At 42.3% G+C, this 24,848-nt stretch overlaps 1 protein-coding gene across 8 annotated transcripts in view; it reads right to left on the bottom strand.

The window, feature by feature from the left end:
- LOC114258297 (phosphatidate phosphatase PAH2) overlaps positions 1-24,848 on the bottom strand; it is a 72,204-nt gene that overhangs the window by 8,349 nt on the left and 39,007 nt on the right. For 4 of the 8 annotated variants that reach the window (XM_082873908.1, XM_082873902.1, XM_082873909.1 and 1 more), the window contains 5 exons: positions 22,210-22,253; positions 21,990-22,118; positions 21,793-21,891; positions 20,800-20,921; positions 19,550-19,925 (listed from right to left, as the gene is read on the bottom strand). Coding sequence is in view for 6 of the 8 variants with exons in the window: in XM_082873902.1 (XP_082730028.1) it covers positions 20,868-20,921; positions 21,793-21,891; positions 21,990-22,118; positions 22,210-22,253 (326 nt within the window). In the remaining 2 variants the exon portion in view is untranslated. Of the gene's footprint in view, positions 1-19,549; positions 19,926-20,799; positions 20,922-21,792; positions 21,892-21,989; positions 22,119-22,209; positions 22,254-24,848 lie in introns of those variants that run through there. The other 4 variants (XM_082873903.1, XM_082873905.1, XM_082873906.1 and 1 more) reach the window with 2 other exon arrangements.

The raw sequence follows: 24,848 nt of genomic DNA, 5'->3' as shown, positions 1-24,848 counted from the left end.
TGGTTCAGATTAAGAACCGTGACAATTCGAGAGTCCGAACTATAGTGAGCCCAATATTGAACAAAACGGGACTCACCCTCTCGGGGCGTTCGGGGACGTCTACAGTTTCTAGCGACTCTGCTGGGGAGTTAGAGAACTTGACTCGAACTCATGATATCTTGTTTTGACTACACTTATGTGTTTCTTTGCATTGCATGTGCATTGGTGCGCTTAGGACACCGTGTTTGCCATCTGCTATTCCTAAACGGTTTGTCGGAGGCTTGCTTTGTCAAAGCATGCCATAAGGCTGACCGGTTACGGGCTCTACCAGTATGGGAACACAAACCCCGGTTTTTACCGGGGCACCCTTTTGACCATTCGACCTAGTGCATATTCAGAATCCATAGTGACCATTCCAAACTAGGACAGGTTGCTTACCCGATGATAGGTTGTTTGAAACCGCTGCGTGCGTAGTGAAACCCTAGCTCTTGGCAAAATAGGACAGGGAAACCATACCCCAACATAGGGGTGTTTTTGCTCTCTTTTACTTGCTATGTGCTTTTAGAGTGTATCTCTACAGGAACATACCTATCAGTCTATGAGTTTGAGCATCAGGCCTGCGGGCATCAGTATTAGTGTTTTTGAGAAACAGTTATATCTGCGGGTATCCGATTCAGTGTTTTGGGGCAGTGATTTTGGGAAATAGTGATCAGTATTAGAGTACAGATGTTCAGCTACGCCTGTGTTTGTTCCGTTTGGGCTGAAATGCTGTATGTTTTCTCTTTAGGGGTTCAGAGATTCAAGTACAGAATAGCCAGTGTTCTCCCTCGCTGAGGCAAGGCAGATATCTGATCCGTTAGTCACCGTTCAAGATCAGCGGACTTATGACGACCCAAAGCTCAGAGGGAATTGTGGTTATGGCAGCCGCGTTAGACCAAGGGATCATCTTGCAGGATGAGACCAATGTTGATGTACCACATCCACCCAGGTCGCCTGCTGCACACCCGATCTGGACTCCCCAGTTGTATTAGGCTCGTGAGCCCACCACGTTTGAATTAATGGGAATGATCGGCGACCTCCAAAGATCCGTGGCCGATCTGGCCTATGGAATGTCGACTTCGCCACCAGCCACATCATATGCCGGGAATTTTGTACCACAGGAGCCCCCGCTACTGGGGCAAATTGTGATCGAGCTCAGCCAACTAGAGGTTGCCTCCAGCTATGGCAATGACATGTCAACAACAACCGGGTTCCGCTCTGATATAGCAACCCAAACCCTCGATCAGGCTAAGGCTAGAGGTAAGAATAAAGTGGGAATAGATGCTGATCCTGTTGGACAACTGCTGTGGGCAATCGAGGCTCTGAAAGCCGGGGGAATGAAGAAGCAGCAGGTGTTCGTAGTCATGACTAAAGCTGTGGATGATGCTTTCACCACTCTAACCGAAGGCAATTCAAGCCAGGCGAAAAATCGGGGTGGGCCCCGTCATGCCAAGACAGTTCCTGTCATTCCCAACCCTGCACCAGGAAAAGATCAGAAAGCCAAGGCAGTGCCTGCCGACCCTTTCGCTAGTGCGTCTAGCAAGAACCCTCAGACTTCGAAGTACCTGCCTCGAGGACGCAGAGTCTTTCACGCCCTCTACATGCCTTTGTCTAGGGCATTTCAAATTTTGGCTAAAAAAGGGCATCTTAAACCTCTCGAGCCTCGGCCTCTCCCGAAGAATCTCCCTCTCTCACATGATGCTACCTTGTACTGCGCGTACCACCAACAGTTCAGTCACAACACCGATGGTTGTTTCCGCCTTCGTCATGAAGTGCAAGATTTGATCGACAATGAGGTCATCCTCCCGCCTACCTCAGCAAAGTCTGTTACCACTGAGCTGTTGGACTTCGAGGATACTGCGAGTTTGTGATCAGGGGTTGGACCACCTACGGGCAGCGCTCGGTGCATTTTGGATGTGGCGTCTGGCACGCACTTTTGAGCATCTACGAATGCCAATTTTTGTGGTTTCTGACTTAGGTATTGAGTCTGTTCGGTGGTCTTGTTTTGAGTCTGTCTCTTTGTTTTCAGTCTGTCTTTTTGATTAAGGGTCTGTCTTGTCGCGTCGAGTTAGTCCCATTGTATAGAATGTCGAGTGATTCCAGAGTTGTTGCCTTGAACACCCTTTTGTTTTGTAATTACCCTTTTGCTTTCTTTTGAGTCTGTCTCTGCCGTGGAGCCAGTTGCAACCAGGGAATCTGAATGAAACAGCTGCGGCTATCATGTTTCCGTGCTTACTGCTATTTTGAGCTAGTTGTGCCAGAGGATTTGAATGGAACAGCAGTACATTCCACCTGCTCTCTTGTGCCCTGAAAATCATTGCATTGACCTAAGTTTTTCAAAACCTTTTTGAACACTGCGGTGAAAACAAAGAGGAAGCAATTCCTCGGGATTTGCAAAACTTTGATCAAATTGAGAGAGAGAGAGAGGCGTGCTAAGCCCTTAATGATTAAAATCGTGTTGTCAGCATGAGTACTGAGAAGAACCCTGGCTTGATCCAGTCTAGTTCCACACTATCTTCGGCGCGAGCGATTTGGCGCTTCTTTAAAAACTTTCAAAAACAAAATGTTTTACGCGGTCCTGCGAAGACTTGTGTGGAATCGTTCTTGAGATTGTGCAGCTTAGGATCGCTCTCAGCCTCAAGACTCGAGCCCCTGCTTTAAAACCTTGAACCACAATTCGGAGTGTTCAACGATCGACCATCAAGAGGGGCCTGTATGACCAGATCGGAAGCAGCTCTCGAACAAGTGGCACCAAAATCAGATCAAGAAGATCAGATCCCATCAGAAGAAGCTTGTGAAGCTAGAACAGAAGCACCCCTCCAACTAGGGGCAAAAATGTCTGATGTGCTCGAAGAGCCGAAGATGGGTCCTTCAGCAAATCAATACAACAGTCATTTTCCTGGATTCAGATGACTTCAGGATCTCAAAACTATTTGGCATGGACTTGTTACACTTTACCCTTTGAGAGGCTCGTTGGGCCGAAAACCCGGAAGGGCGACCCAAGCAAAAGTTAGAGCAAGAGAAAAAAAAGAAAAAAAAGAAAGAAAGAAAAATACGAAAAAAATGCAAAAGAAATGAAATGAGAAAAATAAAAGAAAAAAAAAAGAAAAAAAAGAATTGAAAAGGAAAGAAGAACAAAGCTCGCAAGGTCGAAAACCCGCAACGGGCGCCTTGGCAAAAGTTAGAGCCTAAAAGTGAAGGTTAATACCCGAGTGTACCTTAATCGGAACTACATAAGGCTTGATTCCCATGTTTGGGATACGTAGGCAACTTCATATTGAAGTCTAGCCCCCAACGCTTTCATAGCGACTAAGTCCATGTAATGGTTTTAATCATCCTTGATTCCCATGTTTGGGATACGTAGACAGCTTCGTCCTGAAGTCCTGTACCACGCACTTTCAAAGTGACTGTGTCCATATATTGGTTTTGACCATCTTCGTCTTTTCCGTGTCCGAGAGTTCGGTCGTGATTATCACTAATGAGGACTGTTTACAAAATGCTGCGGCGTTATCCAGACAAGGGGCAACTTTCCGTTGCCATGAGTCGCCGTTCAAACCAGGGGCAACTTTCCGTTGCCATGCAGCGTCCTTCAAGCAAGGGGCAATTTTTCATTGCCTCCGATCCGAGGTTGTGCATCTCGAGAGTAAGTTCTGTGCTCTTTGAGCATTGACTGTTTGCAAAAATAGTTTTTGAAAATTTTTACTGAGGTTGACTATTTTCTCGAAAACTATTTCATTTTTCCAAAACTAGACCATTTCTTAGACCCAAAAAGGGAAAATTTTCAGTGCTCACAGCCTAACTTGCATGATTTTAAATCAGAAAATTGAACAAGTATGTTAATCTGACTCTCATTTTGGTCAAAATTGTTTTAGTAGAAAACCAAAACAAAAAATGGTCAAAATGATGAACTAGGGGCACAGTTGAGTCAGGTGTTCTGTCTTTCCCCGGTCATCAACATACTTGCCAGAAGAGCACAACTAGAACTGTCTATAAAGGGCTGAAAGCTCCCAACATCCTCCGAGCAACGAGGTATCAAACCAAGTGCGAAGCACGAATTGGGGTGGATTAAGATGCCCCACTCCTTCATCCGGAACATCGACTAAATGTCACCAGAAGAAATAGCCATGAGCTAACAGCGTTGGGCGTGAACCCACTACCTCTTGTTTATCCACCGACCATATCTGGAGAGGGATAAAAATAACAACGAGAGAGTGAAAAATAGAGAGGTGCAAGTCGAGAGAAAAGTGAGCGAAAGGGTTTTGAGAAAAAAAAAAATGAGCCTGAGGGCCGAGTGATGTGAGAATCACACAAATGAGAAAGGGTGGGAGACATTACCCAGAGAAACTAGCTCCTCGAGATCTGAGGTCTCCCGTCTCCGTTAAACGCGTCTATGTATCGTGTCTTTTGTTTTGCCTGTCTCAACTCTTGTTATAAGTCGGTTCCGAGCGTGTCTCGATATGTTTAGGCTGTGTGCCTTTTGTTTTCTTTATTGAGTCTTTTTCACTGTGTTCAGTCGTAAGCTCAATACCCGGTTGAAAACCCTTTTCCCAAATCATTTTGTGCTCAGAGTGCTGTGCCATTCTCCACATTTGTACAAAAACGTGATTTGGTTCTTTCATGCAACTGCAGGGTCCACCCCCGATAAGTGTGAACAGAAAAATCGGGGCCTCTCTGAAGCTTTTGGGTTTCAGGTTGCATCTGAGTGTGCTTCAACTTCAACTGATCCCACCTTCGTATTCCGTCTTTTCGGGTTGGACTATTTGTTCAGGATTCGCTGTATGCAGATTAATCCCCGACAGAGTATGAGCCGAGTGTTCCGAGTGAGCAATGGTTGTTTGAGTTGTTTTGCTATTGGCCAACCCATTACCTGGTTATTGCAATACAAGTGTTTGATTTTTAGACAACGGATCAATCTCATTCACATTTAGGCGTAATATGATGCAATGCGATGCAGAGTATGAAATGTACAGATGTAACAATTTTTCAGACAAAAAGCTTTGTTTCATTTCATCATATTTTTCAAGTACAAAGTTTTGGAAAAAACAAAAGAAAACCTGCCCGCGGCAGTACAAAGTACTCTAGCTACCAAAAAAAAAAAAGTACAAAAGAAAAAGAAAAGCAGCAAAATTTGGATCAATGTCAAGCGGCCTCAGGCCTAGGGGTCTGTCCTCGTCCTCTTCCTGGACGAAGGTCCAGGAGCATCATCATTAGCGCCGTCATCTGAACCTGAGTCAGTGCCGTCTCCGGTCTCCTCCTCAGATGACTCCGCCTCCGCCTCCGCCTCGGACTCGTTGCCATCGGGGACTGGTGCCCGTGAGCTACTCCCAACATGAGTGTGCCCCGCCTTGGTGCGGGGGTATACTCTGCCCTCTCCATCTCCCCCTCGAACAGGAACGGATGGTCCAGCTGGAGCACCTCCTACAGTAGGAATCTGGAAGGGATGCTGAAAAGTACAAATGGCAAACGCATCAGTATGCTACAGAATGCAATATATGAATACAATGTGTGAAATACTGTGAGCAGGGTACGAGTGCAGAATGCAGTGTATAAGTACAGGGTATAAACGCTGTGAGTAGTGTAATCAGTGCAGAAGGCAGTAACTGAGTGCAGTGTATGAACATTGTGAGTGATGCTGTGAACAGTCTGTGTGCTATAGTGTATCAGATGCCGTGAGGGCAGTATATCCAATGTTGTGTTGTGCATCAGATATGTGAAACAGTTTATGTATGGTTTGAGACCGTGGTCAGAGAAACATACCTGAATATTGTAAATCGCCAGAAGGTCGAGGCTCTACTGGAGCATCCCCATCACGGAGGCAGTCAGCTCTAGAGACTGGCGAGTGTACTTAGAAGAGGCCTGCAAAAGTGTTAGAAGCATCAGCATTCCGCAAAATATCAAACGAAATGAAATGAAATGACTGTGCAGAATGCAAAATATAGTAGTATATACCGGAGGCAAGCTGTGGAACCCGACTAGCTCATGATCAGCCAGAGGGGGAGCAATGGGGATCTGGTAAGTCACCCCACCACGCCCTCGGTATGTCATCATCACGAGCAGTGCTGGCCAACTAGCCCCCTGTCCCCTCCGAGCTCCACTCCTGCCGCCGCCCCGAGCCACCATCGGCGCTCCTGCCCCCACTCCTGCTCCTGCTCCAGCTCCAGCTACCGGCGCCACAGGTCCCCCCCTCTCAGCTCGGCGGCCACTACTCAAAGGCCACATGATATACGTCCTGACGTACTCTGAGTAGTCGCCTATGCCTCTGAAGCGTGTCGCGTCCCAGCCAATCGTATAGTCGGCCATCTGCTCAGGAATGAACCTCTCGGTATCCCTCATATGCTCAGGAGGGTGAACCGGGACTATCTGCTCCAGTAAACCCAGGGTCTGGCGTAGGAAACGCTCACCCAAGTACCAAGCCCGACAGACCGGGCCCTCCAGCAGAAGCCTGAAGCGAGCAGTCTCCTCCGCACCGGCAAATCGATCCCGAATCTCGGCTGGCAATGGAGCCCAAGGCTGCCAGGTGATCTGAAGATGATATACGGTCAGTTATTTACTGTTATGGAAAAATACAGTGCAAAGTAAGGCTTAAATGAACTGCAGGTTCTAAACATACCTCTGCGGGGGTGATGGTGTCAAAGTAGCGGCGGAAGAAGATGAATGTCTCCCGCGGTCTCCGCACGCATCTCACGTCGAAACATCGGGAGAATGGAACGATGAGTGGGGTCTCCTCGTCAGGCACTAGAGCAAGCCTCAGAAAGTAGGCGTAGACCCATAACTGCAGAGCAAATATCAGATAAAAGCAGAAATCGCAGAATCGTGTATTGTGCAGTGTATTGTGCAGAGTGTACAGTGTGTGCAGTGTACAGTCAGTGTAAAGCAGAATATGTGTGTGCCGTGTGTGTAGTATACAGTTAGCGTGAAGTAAACCACAGTGTGTGCAGTGTACAGAGTACAAAAAATGAAAGGCAGAAATGTAAAACAGAGAAATAGGTGTACCTCCCAAGCTCGCCAGTAGCCTCCGAGCAGCTGTCCGCTGCAACGGGAGGCTGAGCTCATGTATCCGTACAGAGTGGCCAAGGCGGCGCCACCCCAGTCGTAGCGTAGGATCCAGGTGACATCAACAAGAGCATTGAGTAGACAGAGAGGCACGGTGTTCGCCCAATCGGCGAAAATGGTCGTCCCCCGCAGAAACATAAGGAAGCCGCGTGCGTACTGCTCCTCTCCTACCCGAGTGGTCGGCGCCTGATCCCAGAAGTGGCTCTCGAACCCCGAATATCGCACATATCCTGCCCGAGCGAGTGGCGGCTGAGTGCCAAGCAAGTGTATCTGGGCAGCGTACCACTCATCCATGTCTGTGTCGAAGGGGATCGGATCACCCTCTACCCTGATGCCAGTGAGCATCGAGAAATCATAGGGAGTCATCGTCATGTCTCCCGCGACAGAGAGGTAGAATGAATCGGTGGTGTCCCACCACCTCTCCGCTAGAGCAGCAAGGAGAGGTCTGCTCGCAGTAAGCCGAGAAAGTCCTCTGCAGAAGGCGCCGAAGCCCGCTTGATCGACGATGTGACGGACTGCGTCCGGTAACTCCATGTACCAATCCCTGGCGGCCACATTCCCATACCCGCAGACAGTATGGGAATCTCCCTGTTCAGAAGCAAATAGTTGCGAAGCAATATAAAATGTATAGTTTTGAAGAGTATTCAGAATTGGTGGCAATATAGCGTGTGTGCACGTTTTCAAGTTCAAACAAACATCGGGTGCCGGTGTGCTAGCAGGGAACTACAGCATATGATGTCTCAGTGCGTTTGAATGGTTCAGTACAGATATAGCGTGTGTGCACGTTTTCAGATTCAAATAGGTACCGAGTGCCGGTGTGCTCGCAGTGAACTACAACATGTGATGTGCTAGTGCGTTTGAGTGGTTCAGGGCAAATGCAGTGTGTGTGCACGTGTCCAGATTTAAACAGATATCGAGTGCAAGTGTATTCACAGTCAACTACAACATATAGTGTATCGGTTTATCCGGGCTAAGCAATTGAAGAGCAGAATCAACTATGGTAGTTAAGTGTTCTACATTGCGGAAAATGAAACGGGAGAGAGTATACCTCGGAAGCGCCATGCGATAAATGTGACTCCGGCTCGCGCAGGAGAAGCTCTGGAGGCACCGCCCTATCAAAACTCCAGAACTGGCAAAGTCCGTCCAGAGGCAGTATGTGAATCATTAGTCGGTAGGTCGTCGGGTCGAACGGGCGAACGCTCAAGGGCAGGAGCTCGGCCTCGGGATCCATCTCATGATCCGGGGGAGTCCTACCCCGTGGAATATCTTCAGCCATCGCAAAGAAAGTGTGAAAATGGCCGGGAGAGGGAAAACCGGGCGAGAATGTGAAAAGTCAACGGAAAGTCAACCCCGAGAGGGTGGGAAACGGCTGGAAAAGCCAAAGTGTGGAAAAAGACACGAAAATCAAGAAAAACTCGAGGGAAACAAGCCCCGAGTGGTGGAAATCGCAAAAGAGACACCGAGACGAAGTTTCAATCGGTTCAAAACGTTCGAAGCGCGAAGGTATACGCGAATCAAACAACGAAATGGGGCCGAAAACATAAGAAGATGGGAGAACGAAGGAAGAAAAATACTCTAGAGAGAGAGAGGAAGAAATTTCGACCAAGGAAAAGTGGAAAATATAGGGCTAGAGGCCCTATATTTAAAGACCCGAGGCCAAAAGACCAAACTGCCCCGATTCAGGCATGTTTGGCCGATCGGCCACACTGTTGGCCAGTCGGCCAAATATTTGGCCGGTAGACTTTTCAGATGGCCGGTAGACAGCCGGTGACCTCCCATGATGGCTGGTGAGCCTCCTACAACCTTTTTTGGGTCATAAGTGTAGTTTTGGGCCTTCATTGCTCAACACAGTGCAAGAGAGTGCATTTCTGAAGCTCAGCTGATCTCCGTTTCGACCTCAGACCATGTCTTCTGTGCTTGGCGCCTGAATACGGATGCGATGTATCCTTTTTGTACCCTTTTGCCTCTTTCAAGATTCGAAAGTTGCCCCCACATGCATTGTCTTGCATTTGCATACCTTACTTGCATTGTTTTGCACCTTAAATACGCCCGGTCTGGCGAGACCTTAAATACGCTCGGTCTAGGAGACCTTAAATACGTCGGTCTGCATTGTCATGCATGATCCTCGTCACGCGTTGCCATACACACCTTACATGCGTTGTTATGCATCTTCCTCATTTGCATTGTCATGCATTTCAAGCTGCGCGTTGTCGCGCATTTCAAATTCACATGCATTTCAAGCAACTTGCGTTGTCGCGCATTCAAAACAACATGCATTTCAAAAACAAAAAAAACATGCATCATTTGCAGTTCGAAAGAAAAAAAAAACAACATGCATCATTTGCATTTCAAAAAACAAAAAAATATATGCATATGTCATGCATTTCACTGTAAATAGTGCATATGTCATGCATCACTGTAAATATTGCATATGTCATGCATTTTACTGTATATATTACATTCCATTGCATATTTGTAAATATTGCATTGTAGCTTGCATACATTCACTGCATCACCCCCATCTATGGCTTGCGCCTTTCCATGTTGAGCTTGGTCTGGTATGTGCCCATATTTTCACGTCAAAGCACATGTCTGCATGTGTACGCGCCTATTCCACTGCTGGTATTGTGGTTTGAGGGTTGCGGCACCTTTTCTGTGTTAGACGCGGTTTGTTTGTGTACATGCCTTTCCTAGGCAAGATACGATTTGGGCCGCAGGCCTTATCCATTGTAAATATTTCATTCCATTGCATATTTGTATATGTTGCATTGTAGCTTGCATGCATCCACTGCATCACATCCATCTATGGCTTGCGCCTTTCCATGTTGAGCTTGGTCTGGTATGTGCCCATACTTTTCGCGTTGAAGCATAGTTCTGCACGTGTACGCGCCTATTCCACTGCTGTTATTGTGGTTTGAGGGTTGCAGCACCTTTTCTGTGTTAAATGCGGTTTGTTTGTGTACATGCCTTTCCTAGGCAAGATTTGGTTTGGCCCGTGCGCCATATCCATTGTGTATATTACATTGTAATGTAATTTGTTGCGTCCAGCATTTAGGATCATAATCTTTTCTGAGCAGAGCATGCCTCACTTATGTCATTCCACCCAATCACTTGTTCCTGTGTCCGTCTACATTACTCATAGTTCTGCATGTGTACGCGCCTATTCCACTGCTGGTATTGTGATTTGAGGATTGCGGCACCTTTTCTATGGTAGACGGACTTTGCATCTCCATCATCTCTATGACATTTGTGTGGTTTTGAACTGCTTATGATTTGATCATGTTTCAAATACATTGCATATCATTTGCATTGTTTCGAATACATTGCATATCATTTGCATTGTTTATACATAGTTTTGTATATATTACATCAGCATTTTGCATTCATTTCGCATTGTCATGCATGATTGCTAACAATATTGCACCTGTTGAGTTCTCTTTCTCTTTCAGGCACGATATTGTATGTACGGTTCATTTGAGGCTGGTGCAACCAGACAAATCGGGCAGGTATTGTATTCTCCGAGCGAGACGTAATGAGAATTGCATAATTCTCTTACATCCTTTCTGCATTGTAATGTAGTCGGATTTGTGTTTGATTGCTTAAAACTGTCGCATGTTATGCTTCGTTACAGCTTTCTTTGCATGATCATAAGTTATGTTCGGCTTCTTGCATTTTCAGTTGCATTTCGCCCCTGCCTTCGGGCGCATATCTTTATTGTCTTGTATGTTTGTCTAAGTCTTCGACCTTGTAAAAAATGGGTCGTCTCTGGGCTTTGACATTCACTCCCGTCATTTTTATGACTTTCAAGTTTTGTCAAAGAGGGGCAACTCTGTAGACACCCCATTTTTGACCGTCCTCAAGACTTGGACGTCACCGTTTGAACACTCGGTGATCATCCTTATTTGTGTTCATCTTGAGTTCCCGGAGGTCTCGGCTACGTGCCTTGCCTCAGGATCTCTCGACTCGACTGTTTTGTGTTTGGTTTTGCACCAAACACTTGTGTTTTTGCTTTGGAGGGCATGGAAAGGCTTATTGGCCATCCCCACACTCCACAGGCCATGGCTTGAGGCCACCAGCTGTGTTTTGTTGCCATCGGCCAAATGTTTGGCCGACCGGCACTATAGATGGACGACCGGCCATCTATTTTGGTCAAATTGCATTTTTGACCGGCCGACCACTGTTCATCTTCTTTTGCAGATATTTTTATGCCAGCTGTGCTAGCTGGCATACACTTTGTTCCCCTCCATACACGTGTATGGAGGGATCTCCCTCTTGACTAGCTTACTTGAGAAGCTTTGCAAGAGAGAAGCTTTGCAAGAGGGAAGCTCTATAAGAGGAGGCCTCTTCTCCCTCCATTAGGGTTACAAAAAAACCCAGAAGAGTTCTGATATTAGGGTTAGGTCATAGTGTCTCTATCATATCTCTATATTTCTCTCTCTCTTTTGCCTTGTGTGTGTTTTGTCTTACTTTTGTGCACAAACACCTAGTTCTACACCTTCTCTTGGTTGCTAAGGGGCCAGAGGGTTGTTCTTGGTGTTCTTGACTGGTTTTGAGCTTTGAGGACCAGCTGGAGCATCATTCTTGAAGAAGGTCAACAAGGGTAAGAACTTACCCCTTTTTACCCCATATTTGCATAGTATTTTTGCCTCTCTTGCGACTGTTTTTAGACTTTATGTATAACATATAAAAGCCTTATTTTTGCCTGCTCTAAATAGTTGTTTAAGGGTGTTTTAAGCTTTGGGGTTATTTGACCCCTCTTAAGCCTTGTTAGGCTCTATTTTTATGCCATTTTGGTGAGCTCCAGGACCACCTTGTTTGGCCCTTCTCACCAGTAGTGAGGATGGTGGTTTAGGGTCCTAAGAAGGAGAGGGTCACCCCCTCTCATTGTTGTCCTAGAAAAGGGTCATTCTTGCCTCATGTGTGAGCACCTAGTTTAGGTCTATGTTGGCCATGCCTTAACTATTATTTGGTAATATTTCGCCATATACTACCTCTGTTTCATGTTGGTTTGGACACACCTAGCATGCCTTGCATACATGTCTTGTAATGCCATCATTTTGCCTTAACATGTACTTAGCATGTAGATTACCATGCTTGCTTGTTTTGGCCAAGCTTTGTGAAGCTTTTAGGCTTGTTTTTCCATGCTTAAGGTCTGATGTAGGTTGTCTTAGCCATGCTTGCCATGCTTCGTATAGCCCCTTTGCATTTTAGCTTGTTGGCTTTAAGTGTATGAACCATGAGCATGCATTACTTGCATCAATTTTAGTGGTTTAGCACCACTTATCATGTCATTTCAGTCCGCTTAACATGCTCGCATGCTTGCATTTAATGCTCCTTTGATGCTTTAAGAGGTTGTGTTGTACACTCAATCTTTAAGCACTTGTGCATGCCTCCATGTGTAGATTATTTAGATGCCATCTAAGTGGTTTTTGGGGCTTGCCTTAACATGATTTGGGACTGATTTGATTCATTTTGATCATTTGCTTCATGTGTCACATGATCATGATTTAAGCCCTTTGACTTGTCTTGGATTTTGGGTTTTATTTGCATGCCATGTCTATCGCGTTTACTTGGTTTGGCGCCATTCTTAACATGATTTTCAAAGCTTAATGTGCATGCTATATGTCCATGTTTGCATCCTCTTAAGTGTGTTTGAGAGTTGCTCTTCAATGCCTAAGTGTTGGTCCTTGTGTGCATGCATGCTGGCATGTTATTTGGTCATCATTCTCTTAGCATTTGGCCACTGTTTTGGGCCTAGTATAAGGCTGTCCAAATCAATTTAAGACCACCCCTTGCATGTTGATGCATGCTCACCTTGTGTGTTGTTGCATGCTTGTGTGTGGTTGCATGATTGAATGAAGTCACATGCTTACTTGCATGCTTGAACATCCACATTATATCTTGTATGCTTGTTGATTAGCATTGATGCCTCATACCTTGCATGCTTGCTTACATATGCTCATGTTGCATACTTAGTCCACATATCTAGGTTGCATTGCATTGGCATGCATGCCTTGCCTCTTGATCAAGTGATAGAGGTTGGGCCTCTTTGTTTGTTTATGTGCATTGCATTTTATTTGATATCAAAGTGCATACTTGGTTTCCTGGGCCATCACACATTGAAATGCGCGATTGGTGGTCCAAGAATCGAGAACCATGTCCCTTTGAGTCATAAACATGATAGGCGATGTGTTGGTGCACACATTTGCTTGAAATGCATTGTCATGCCCTGTTCTGCCCTCTGCGGCTGTCGAAACAGGATTCTGCAGGAATCTTTGGCCGGCCGGCCATCTATACTGCCGACCGACTAAATATGCATGGCCGAGAGCCCAACAAATTGTCGATGACCATCCTGCTATGGCCGGTGATGATTTATCTTAGCCGGTGGTGATCCACAATGTCCAGAGAGTGTTCCTTGAGAATTGTGCCATTTTCAGAGGAGAAAAACAGTGGAAACAGAGGCAACTTGTGCATGGTGGTGGGTTTCGAGCTGAACCGAGCGCGCATGCATTGGGCCCTCTTCCCGAGACTACTTTTACTGTCTTATTAGATTAGTTAATTTGCTTAAATAGTTTAATTTTTCTGTAATAATCAATTAGCTTGTAGGTTAATTAATTGTATTATTCTTTTGGTCCCTCCGAGCGAGGGCGAACTTGTAATAAGTGTGGGTGCGTGTGTGCATGTTTTCCAATCCCCACTTTTTCTCCCTTTGACCTACCTGCTTTGATGGTTAGTATTAGGACGTATTTGATTTAACACACCTTATGCTATGCATGCGTGCATCATTCATCAGTATTGCATGCACCGGGCTCGGCGCATCATGCTAACTGCATAAGTATTTCAAATCTAACTTAAATACGTGCATCAAATGGTTGCATTTCAGATGCCATCCTAGAATTAGCCGAGTCTATCCTAATTGCATTCTGTATGAGTCGCATTAGGCACTTAACATGAATTAGGATCATGCATATGATTACCAACTAGTTCATTGTTTTGGCACGGAGTACTAGGTGAGCATTTATGCTTTAGCATCTCGCATGAGTGTAAATGTTAACATGACAGCATGCTTACCATGAGGCTATTTGCTTATATGATATAACCGCTTGAGTGCTTGTGGATGGAGGTTGAATTACCTAAATTGGAATAATGCACTAAAACTGTGAGTTTTAAGCACACTAGATAGTGGCAAAATCATCTTTTCTAAAGCCCACTTGAGGGTGGCAAAATCTGCATTTTATCCTACTCGCGAGTAGCAAACCATTTTCAAAACAAACATACAATGTTTTGTTCCAATTTAGGCGATTTGGTCTATACTTGTTTGCTGTGCGCATAACGTAGTAATTCTAGGCTAATAACCGGAATAGGAACACATAATGCTTTCAAAACAAGATATCACGGTTAGTAGAGGCCGATCTTTGATCGGGCGAGAGGGGGTGCTCATAGCTGACCTTCTGTATCTAGCAAAGCAGTCCATGTTTGGCACTTCTTTTCTAAAAATCTGTTTTTTCTCAAAACAATTTGCCAGATTTGGACTCTTTGGTTCAGATTAAGAACCGTGACAATTCGAGAGTCCGAACTGTAATGAACCCAATATTGTACAGAACGGGACTCACCCTCCCGGGGCGTTCGGGGACGTCTGCACCATGTTATGAAGTTTCGAATAGTAGACTATTGAACACTTGATCTGTGTTCACTAATAGTAAGGCTATTGACTTCAAAGTGACTTGTTGGACCAAACTTGTTTGTGCCTTGAATTCAGAAAATACCTAATTTGGTTGATGACGGTATGGGAATGTGTTTTCTGTGATATGATTTTGAGAGTTTCATAATCATTATGACACAAGGAATTGTTTAAAAACTCTGTATGAATTTTTTGAGAGATCGGGAGCCTTCGTATAAATTTTACAAATGTGGGGGGTGTCATGCAAAAGGTGGTAATACCTAAACCAAGCGGGTAGGATAGACCTAAAAATCCGTCGACTTTGTGTTCAACGGTTATGCATAATATAGTAATGCATATCGATTTTCTTGTGGACGAATCTGATATTCAAATTTACACAAGAATACAATTATGGAATTGAGAAAGCGATTTTCATGAGGAAAAAGATAAGCCTAGAAGATGTTAACAGACTAGGACTTTAAAGTTCTTCTATCTAATCTTCTTAAACCTATATGGTAGCTAGTGAGGTCAAAAGCTTCTTTGAAGTTGTGATTTCTCTAGAAAGTAATTAAAATTAACTAGATCTTGCAGAGGTAGTAATCCTTGGGATGCAAGTGAATGAAAACCGATGAGACAAGCTTTTTATCAAAGGATACCAGCGAAGAGAATGCCTGGATTACTTTGATACGTGATCACCAGTTATGGTGAATGTGATCGTAATTGTATGAAGTCTGGAGATACATCAAGATGGATGTTTAGATAGCTTTCCTATATGAAGATTAAGTTGAATAAAATCTTTATGGAACAACCCGAAGGGTTTGTTGGTTCCAGGACGAGGAAAAACTGTAAGCTTGAGAATCATTTTATGATTTGAAATAAGCATCGAAACAATGACATGGGAAATTTGATTACACTATGTTGTCAAGTGGGTATGGACAAATGTGTTTATGTCAAAGATAATGACAACAGTATATGTTGTGTTGTGTCTGTGTAGGTGACATGCTCATTGTTGGTAGTTATGAGAAGATATTCAATACTACCAAGTGGATGTTGTATTCTAAGTTTGATATGAAAGATATGGGCCTTGCAGATGTGATTCTGGGGATTAAGATTACCAGAACATTTAGTAGTATTGTACTTTCTCAGTCTCATTATGTTGATAAGATACTTGAGAAATTTAGTAAATCAGATACAATTATGTCGAGGACATCAATAGACTTGAGTCTACATTTGGCCGAGAATAATGGTGAAAGTATATTTCAACAAGAATATTCTCAAGTCATTGGAAGTTTAAAGTAAGGCCAGGTATAGCATACTCAGATAGCAGGCTTAGTAGATACACGAGTAATCCTAATGCTACTCATTGGAAGGGCATTATACGGGTGTTGGATTATTTACACTACACCCGGGATTATGGATTACATAACACTTGATATCCAGTTGTACTAAAAGGATACAAAGGCACCTATTGGATATCTGATATAAAGACTACGAATCCATTAGTGGATATGTTTTCTCTAATTGGAGTTGCAACCGTGTCTTGGAGGTCTTCCAAGCAAATGTATATCATGAGATCAATGAAGGAATCAAAATTCATTGCTTTAGATAAAGCTACTAAAGTAACTGAATGGCTTTGCAATTTTCTTGAGGATATTCCATGTTGATCAAAACTTGTGCTAGCAATTTTGTATACTTTGCAACAACCAATCAAATATTGGTAGGGCATAGATGGAAGGCCTAGACATTTTTGTCGAACACATAGTTCCATACGATGACTTTGCTCATGTGTTGTCACTATAAATTATATACAGTCTAAGGACGATATTACGGATCCATTAACCAAAGAGTTAAATCGAGAGTTAGTAAGAAAGTGGTCAAAAGGAATGGGATTAAGGCCTTTAGCGAATGTTGCTGGAACGGAAAACCCAACCTAGTTGACTGTAAATCCCAAGATCTAGGTTCAAAAGGGCAACCTAATTGCATGTAATGGATGAGTCACTGTGAAGGTAAATCCTCCTTGCCATTCCTTTATATAGTGATACCTTGTGAGGTGGGAGGTTAAGTTAATATTTTCAATGACCTAATTGTTGTAAATAGTCAATCGTGGTATAGCGAGATACCTTATGTAAGCCACCTATGTGAATGCGAAGTGGTGCCGCTTCTTTAAGAATTGACAAGGTTGAATTCTTTAAAAACACTCACTGAACTAGGCTAATGTTTCAGGGCCAAACCGGACACACCAGTGAGAATAAGAATAATGGTTGGAGTAACTCCTGTGTGAGGTCTATTGTCTCGGTTTACACAAACGGCAGAACAGTTTAAAACATCACGTTCACTGGTTAGCCAATAAATATGATATGCCTTCACTACGAAAGGTTCAAGGCCAACAACTACATTTTTTGATGTAGGATTATTCTATGTGCTCTCTCTTCGAGTCTTTATTGTTAAGGATATGTTTGGTAACGTTTACATTTTCAGTTTATATTTACAAAATTTTTATAAATTGGTTTTTGTTTATTTTTTGAAAAACATAAACTACAAACGCGTTTGGTAATTAACAAAATGTTTTAAAAAATTTAAAAATATAAAAAAGAGTGAGAAATGGAAAGTGGTGGCAAATGACGGCGGAAGATGGTGGTGGAAAGTGGTGATGGTGGGTGGTGGGTGGTGGGTGGTGGCGGATGGGTGGTGGTGGTGGTGGGTGGGTGAGTGGGTGACGGTGGCGGGTGGTGGGTGGTGGTGGCAGGTAGGTGACGGGTAGTGGTGGTGGGTGGGTGGGTGACGGTGGCGGGTAGTGGGAGGTAGCGAGTGGGTAGTGGTGGTGGTGGTGGCGTGTGGCGGGTGGTAGGTGGTGGTGGCAGGTGGGTGGCGGGTGGTGGCGGGTGGGTGGTGATGAGGGGTGGGTGGGTGGGTGGGTGGCGGTGGCGGGTGGTGGGTGATAGTGAGTAGGTGGTGGGTGGTGGTAGCAGGTGGGTGGCGGATGGCGGGTGGCGGTGGGTGGTGGTGGTGGTTGGTGGGTGACGGTGGCGAGTGGTAGGTGGTAGCGAGTGGGTGGTGGTGGCATGTGAGTGGCGAGTGGGTAGTTGTTGGTGGTGGTGGTAGTGGTGGGTGGTGACGGCGGGTGGGTGGCAGGTGGCTGGTGATGGTGGGTGGTAGGTGGTGGCTGGTGGTGGCAGGTGGGTGGTGAGTGGTGGTGGCAAGTAGGTGGCAGGTGGTGGTGGCGGGCGAGTGGATGGTAGTTGCGAGTGGTAGGTGGTGGCGGGTGGATGGTAGGTGGGTGGTGGGTGGTGGTAGTGGTGGGTGGTGGTGGTGGTGGTGGCGGTGGCGGCGGCGAGGGGTGGGTGGTGGTGGCGAGTGGGTGGTAGGTGGGTGGTGGGGGGTGGTGGCAGGTGGTGGTGAGGGGTGGGTGGTGGATTGTGGTGGCGGATGGTGGCTAGTGTTTGGTGGTAAAAAAAAAAAAAAACTCAAAACTCAAAACGGAAACACATTTTTTGTGTTTTCATTTTTTGGCCAAATTTATAAACTGAGACCACTTATTTATAAATCAAAAATTTTACCAAACAAGTTTTTATTTGAGTTTTTTAAATTTTTGTAAATATAAACAGAAAACTGAAATCGTAAGTGTTACCAAACGGCACCTAAGTGTTGTCCTTTTTCTTTATTCGGTCAATTTAATTCATGTGGGGGATTGTTGGAGATAAGGGTTTTTCGACAACTTTAATTTTAAATTAAAGTAGGACCTAACCAACAGTTGAGGTGGGTCAAAGTAGTTTTGTATTCTCTTACGAGAGAAAATTGCAATACAAAAATAATGAGCCAAAACCATTGAGTTATGAATGAGAATTGTCTCATAAATGGGGCATCAATAAAGTTGGGCTTAGATTTAGACTTAATCTTGGTTTGGACTGGGTCTAGGCTTGGGCTTGTGCATGTGCATGTGCTGGGCTTGGTCTTGGACTTGGACTTGGACTTAATCTTGTTGGGCTTAACTTGTGCATGTGTTTGAAAATTGGGCTTGGATCGGGTTGTGACCCAACATTAGTATCCATTTTGTAACCCATCTAGTTGGTTTATTCAAACATCATTATATACATATTTATTTGTATATATTAAGCACATGAGAAACGTAAATTTTGTTAACTCTCATATTTGATGATGGAGTGGGTGATCATATTAGTGGCCACAGGTTTTCAACCTTTAAAACTCTAGCCCTAATGGCTAGAGTTGATGGCCTTAGTAAATGACATTTTATGGCCCTATTGATGTGCCTTCATGGCTATGGATTCCCCTACTTATATAAATAGAGGCCTTTTCCCACCAACTTAAAAGGATAATTTTTGCAAAGATTTTTTATAGTAAATGGAGATGGTATTTTGAGATAAAGAGTTTGAGATTTTTTTTTTTTTTTACCAAAGTAAATTTTTCCTATCTTCTTTTAGTAGCCCCTTCTTTGGTTTTTGTTAGAGAGAGTGCAACCATTGTCAAGTTCGCCGAAACTATTTAGAAGTTGCTTCTGTATTTGCTGGTTTCAACCATCATATCCTGAAAGACAGCTGCCGGCGTACCTCTAGCATCCATCGGGAGGCGGTGACTCTGTTTTAAGGAAACTATCTAATGCAAACTTCGGTTTGCTTTTTTTCTTATGATTTGTTCTTATTTTTTCAAAAATTTAATTTACAAAGATGAGTTCTAATATTTAATTATCCATGTTGATAATTTGTTCTATTAGTAATATAATCTAATACATTTCTATATTTTTAGTTGTGTATTTTATTCTGTATTTCATTCTTTAAATAAATAAAAAAAAATATTTTGTCATTTCTATTTAATTTATTTTATATATTTTTCTTGTATTATTATGAAAAAATACCAACAGTAGTTTAGTGTGGAAACCAAATATACATTCGCCATACCCTAATATTCTATCATAAATTTTACAATAAATATTTACACGAGAACATTGCAGTGTTCATGGGATCCCTTGAATGTACACTACGCAAATCCATAGGTTTTTCTCTCTGAAGCAAGATTCAGGTGAAATAAATCCATCGCTAATATAATCACCCATTCCAGCACAAAAGCAGTGAAACGCAGGTCATGTCTGTCTCAGCATTTGAAAATCGTCCACAGATTCAAAAAGTAATCTTTAGAGTGGAAATTCTTCCTTCAGTCAGTTCCTTGGCCAAATGTGCCCCTGTTTTTACCACTCAAAACTTGAACAAAGAGGGAAATTCGACAATACATAATGTTTGTGGTCTTTGATTATAATTCAATGTGGTGTTAATTATGATTTAGTTATGACTCATTGTGATATTAGTAACCTATTGTGATTGTTAGTTATGATTCAAAAGATTTTGGTTATACCTTATGTAGAGTTTGGTTATGACTGACTATGTATTTTTTAGTTATGACTAAAAGTGATTTAGTTATAACATCTGTGGTAATCAACACTATAATGTTGTGTTTGATCATGGATTTGGAAATGGAAAACGAAAGTGTGCAATGTGTGAAATTTAACTATATTTGATTCACATTTCACTCATTTTCCTTTACCCTTTCTAAATCCCTACCCAAATCTATGAACCAAACACAGCATAAATGTCGTAACTTGCATATAGTACACACCATTTTGAGGGTGTGAACCCCCCCCCCCAAAAAAAAAAAAAAAAAAAAAAAAACATGTACTACTCATATTCTGAACAGTGTGTATGGTCAAAATGGAAAGAATGGAAGTGCACTAAGCTTTCATTAACTTACTGTCATTTACATTCAAAATGGTTGTCTTAAAACCTCCCTCAATTATATTTTAATTTGTAAACAGGCTTTCTAAGTCCAAAATCTGACTTGATCATTTCGCACTCAAAATAAACAGATCCCACAGCTTAGCTTACACAGGTTTAGTTTTTCCAATAATTTCATAGCTAAAATTCTCAATTGTTTCCCATATGAAAACTCCAATTGAGAAAATTAACTTGATATTTTGAATTGTGTCAACTGGATAGCACATTTTAAATTCCTTGTACTGATTTATGTACTATATAGTACCTGAAGGTAATATATGAAGGTACCTGAATAAGAGCCGACAAGCCAACCAGCATCCACCTGTCTCCAAATAAATGATTTCTTGTTGAGACCTTCAAGCATCAATAGCAGGAGGCAGTTTCCAGTAGTTCCATGAATTGAAATCCTCCTGAGACCGACGGAAATTGGGTGGAATATTGAGTCAGTTCTACAAACATTTCTTATTTTGGAGAAAATAAATTATTGTCACATGAAAGTAAAAAACATTCAGTGTGTTTGGTTTGAGTTTTTTAAGTTAAGTTTTTTGAAAACTGAGTTTTTTGGTTTTTGTGTTTTTTTGTTTTTAGTGAAGATTTTTAAAATTTTAAACATTTTTTTTACTTTTTTAAATGCACCTCACTTAGATGTATCTAAAAAGTAAAAAAATTGTGAAAAAATATTTTTAAAAATTAATAAATACATAAAAATACAAAAAATGTATTGAATTCTCATATTTTTTTTGTATTTTTGGTATTTAGTGAATATTTAAAAGGTTTTTTTCAATTTTTTTTACTTTTGAGGTATATTTATGTTAGATATGTCTAAAAATTAAAAAAAAATTGCTCAAAATATTAAAAAAATCAATAAAAACAAAAAAACACGAAAAATAAGAAAGTAGAATTTTCGGAAAAGTGTTTTTGAAAACTGGTAACCAAGCATAGTGATTAGTGTCACAATCTTCTTAATGAGGATATTGATAGAATTCAAATGATGTGCTCAAACTGAAATATCTACATGCAAAAGAGAGAAAGCAGAAAGGGGTAAAGAAGGAGAAACTCGTAGTACTGAGTTTAAACTTGTGTCAGCTGCCACTTCACAAAAGAGCTCCTCAGCAATTATGATTTAAAACTGAGAGCCCTCTGTTTTTCTTAAGTTCAAACTCCCACATTTAAAGAGAAAGGGTGGGGAGGGTGTAAGCTGGACAAACTAACCACGAATTGAGCCCCTTTTAATGATTTAATGCAGAAAATTTATATAAATATTTTTTTAAAAAAAAATACCTGCTCAGATGAGGACATGGGAGGAAACATGTAATGCACAAGAGTATGAAGTGAAGTATATGATTTTGAATCAACACAGTGGTTCACAACCACCTGCCCCTGCAAACTCAAAGCCATGACAGAAGTTTTCACACTTCAGATTAGACAGACGAAGACAGGACCTTGTACAATTAATGATGGTGATGTTTCACAATTACCTTAGAATTAATGATGAAGATTTTCCCTTTTGGGATTCCAACCTTAAGGTAGCTAATCTCATCAGTGTCTCTATTTCCAAAACCAGCATAGAATGGATTGCAATCAGGAGGGAATAATGCCCTGATATCCTGGAAAATTGGTGAACTAAAACAATTAAGAGAGCCTGCTTTCCTCCAGAGATATCAAGATATAGAGTGGTAGTGATGACCAGGAACCAACCTCTAAGCAAGCAATTTTGAATTCGTGAGGAGCTCTTCTAATAACTGCAAAAAAATGGATAATCTCTCGATGCATTAAATATGAAAAAAGCAATCTACTAGAAAAATTCTGGAGCTCAGAACCCTAACGAGACTTCTTTAAGCATCAGATATTTCTGATCTATGAGATAATATCATAGCCAATGCAAAAACTGTTGGCGATAAGATTATATTATCAAGGATATCAAAAGATTTAGAAAGTATTAGAATATATGGAGATCCCATGACTTGTGCATAGGGTAAATTACACTTACACCTCCTGAGGTTTGAGTTTAATATATATCACTCCCTAACGTTTGGGAAATTACACTGACTTCCCTGTCATTGTAATTATTTAGACGGGATTAACGTTGATATCAAAAAGACATTAAATTCATACACTCTCTTTTCCTGCTTTGCTTTACTTCTTCTTTTTTTCTTTTTCTTTTTTTCAATGTAATTTCATATGTTTTTCTACTAGGAGTTGTTGCCTTTTATATAAGTATGGGGGTTTGTGAAATGAGACTATTAACCACAGGGGTGGGAATGTAATTTCTATAACATCAGGGGGTGAGATGTAATCGAACCAAACCTCAGGGGGTGTCAGTATAATTTATCCTTGTGCTTATTATGATTTTTTGTATTTTTGATTTATTTCAATTCATTAATTGAAGGGATTTGATTATATCTCCCACTCCATATATATGGTGAATCTGTAAGTTTTCTGAATAATTTATATATATTCAATTGTGTATGTAATACAAGAGTACCTCAGTTTATATTACAATCTGACTTAAGACTGAAAAAGGAAAGAAGAATCCCTTATATATACAAAATATATATATACTACCATATATACATAAAGCCAAATATACTCACACCCCCACTCAAACTCAAGGTGTTTTAGCAGAAAGCACCGAGAGTTTGCCAAGAAGAAATTGAAACCGAGCAGTGGTATGAGTCTTAGTAAAGAAGTCAGCAAGTTATAGAACCAAAGAGACAAAAAGAAGCGAGATAGAGCCAGATTGCAAATGCTGGCGGACAAATTGATAATCAATCTCAATGTGCTTCATCCGCTCATGGAAGACAACGTTGTGGGCAATCTAAATAGCACTGCGGTTGTAACAGTAGAGAGAGGTCAGAAAAGATTGCAAGACACCTAAATCAGACAAAAGACAACAAAGCCAAACAATCTCAGCAGTAGCATGAGCCATAGCACGATACTCAGCTTCGACAGTAGAGCGAGAAATAACAGATTGTTTCTTGTTTTTTTAAGAAATCAAGAAATCAACAAGAAACATATAGAAACCAGACGTCGACTTGTAACCAGTCACATCATCAGCCCAATCAGAATCAGCATAGGTCATCAAGTCCAAAGAGGAAGTGGAGGACAATAGTAAATCCTGAAATATAGTACCCCAGAGATAGTGAAGAATCCGAACCAAAGTAATCCAATATGTAAAACGAGGAGCAGAAACGAACTGACTAACCACATAAACAGCACAGGCAAGATCAGTAAGCAACCAACGAGCTCTCGATATAAAGTAGGATCGGGCAAAAGAACACCATCAGTAGTGTTAAGTTTCACATTAAGCTCAATAGGGATATCAATAATCTTAGTGTCAGTAAGACTAGCACGGTGAATAACTTCATTAGCATACTTGGCCTGAGACAGAAAGTAGCCATTGGGAGAATAAGCCACCTCAATACCAAGAAAGTACCGCAATGGGCCAAAATCCTTTATTTCGAAGGTATGGAAGAGATGCTACTTGACCTCAGAGATAGCAAAAAAATCAGAGTCAGTAATAATCATATCATCCACATACAGTAATAAGGCAACAAAACTAGCAGAGGTGTAGAGGAAAAGCAAAGCAGAGTCCTGCGCAGAAGGATGAAACCCAAGCTTAGTGATAGCAGTCTAAAAGCAATCACACCAAGCACGAGAAGATTACTTCAGACCATACAGAGCACGCCGAAGACGACAAACCTATCCAGAGGAATGGTGAAGGCCAGGGGGAGGACGCATGCAAGCCTCCTTAGTGATATGACCATTAAGAAAAGCATTCTTAACATCCATCCGATAAAGAGGCCAATGACAAACAGCAGCGACAGATATCAAAGTACAAACAGTAGTCATCTTGGCAACAAGGGCAAAGGTCTCCTCATAATCAATACCATACTCCTGTGAAAAACCCTTGGCAACTAGGTGAGTCTTACAGCGCTCAAGAGAATCATCAGAATGAGTCTTGACTTTGTAGACCCATTTGCAACCAACCAGATTCTTACCAGCAGGCAAATGAACTAACTCCCATCCTCTATAGCTTGAATCTAATGAGGATCTTAACAGGCCTCCTTGTAAGACTGAGGTTCTGAAAATGATTGAATAACAGGAAAAAAATGTACAGTATGAAGGCGAAAAACATGTTTTAGCAAAACCAAGTTTGACTACCTGTTTATGGATGCGAAGGGGATAATTACGGTTAGCAAGATCAGAGTCATCAAAAGCAGGAGGATCAACAGCAGTGGCAGAGACAACTGGTGGAAGGAGAGCCCTACGATGAGAATAGACTAGCACCGGAGGAGGAGTAGGAGAAAGAGAAGGAGCAGGAGCAGGAGTAGGCG

This window comes from Camellia sinensis, chromosome 6 (assembly GCF_055761805.1).
Source record: "Camellia sinensis isolate YWXY chromosome 6, ASM5576180v1, whole genome shotgun sequence".
Taxonomy (NCBI): domain Eukaryota; kingdom Viridiplantae; phylum Streptophyta; class Magnoliopsida; order Ericales; family Theaceae; genus Camellia; species Camellia sinensis.
This window is presented reverse-complemented; position numbering and strand designations above follow the sequence as displayed.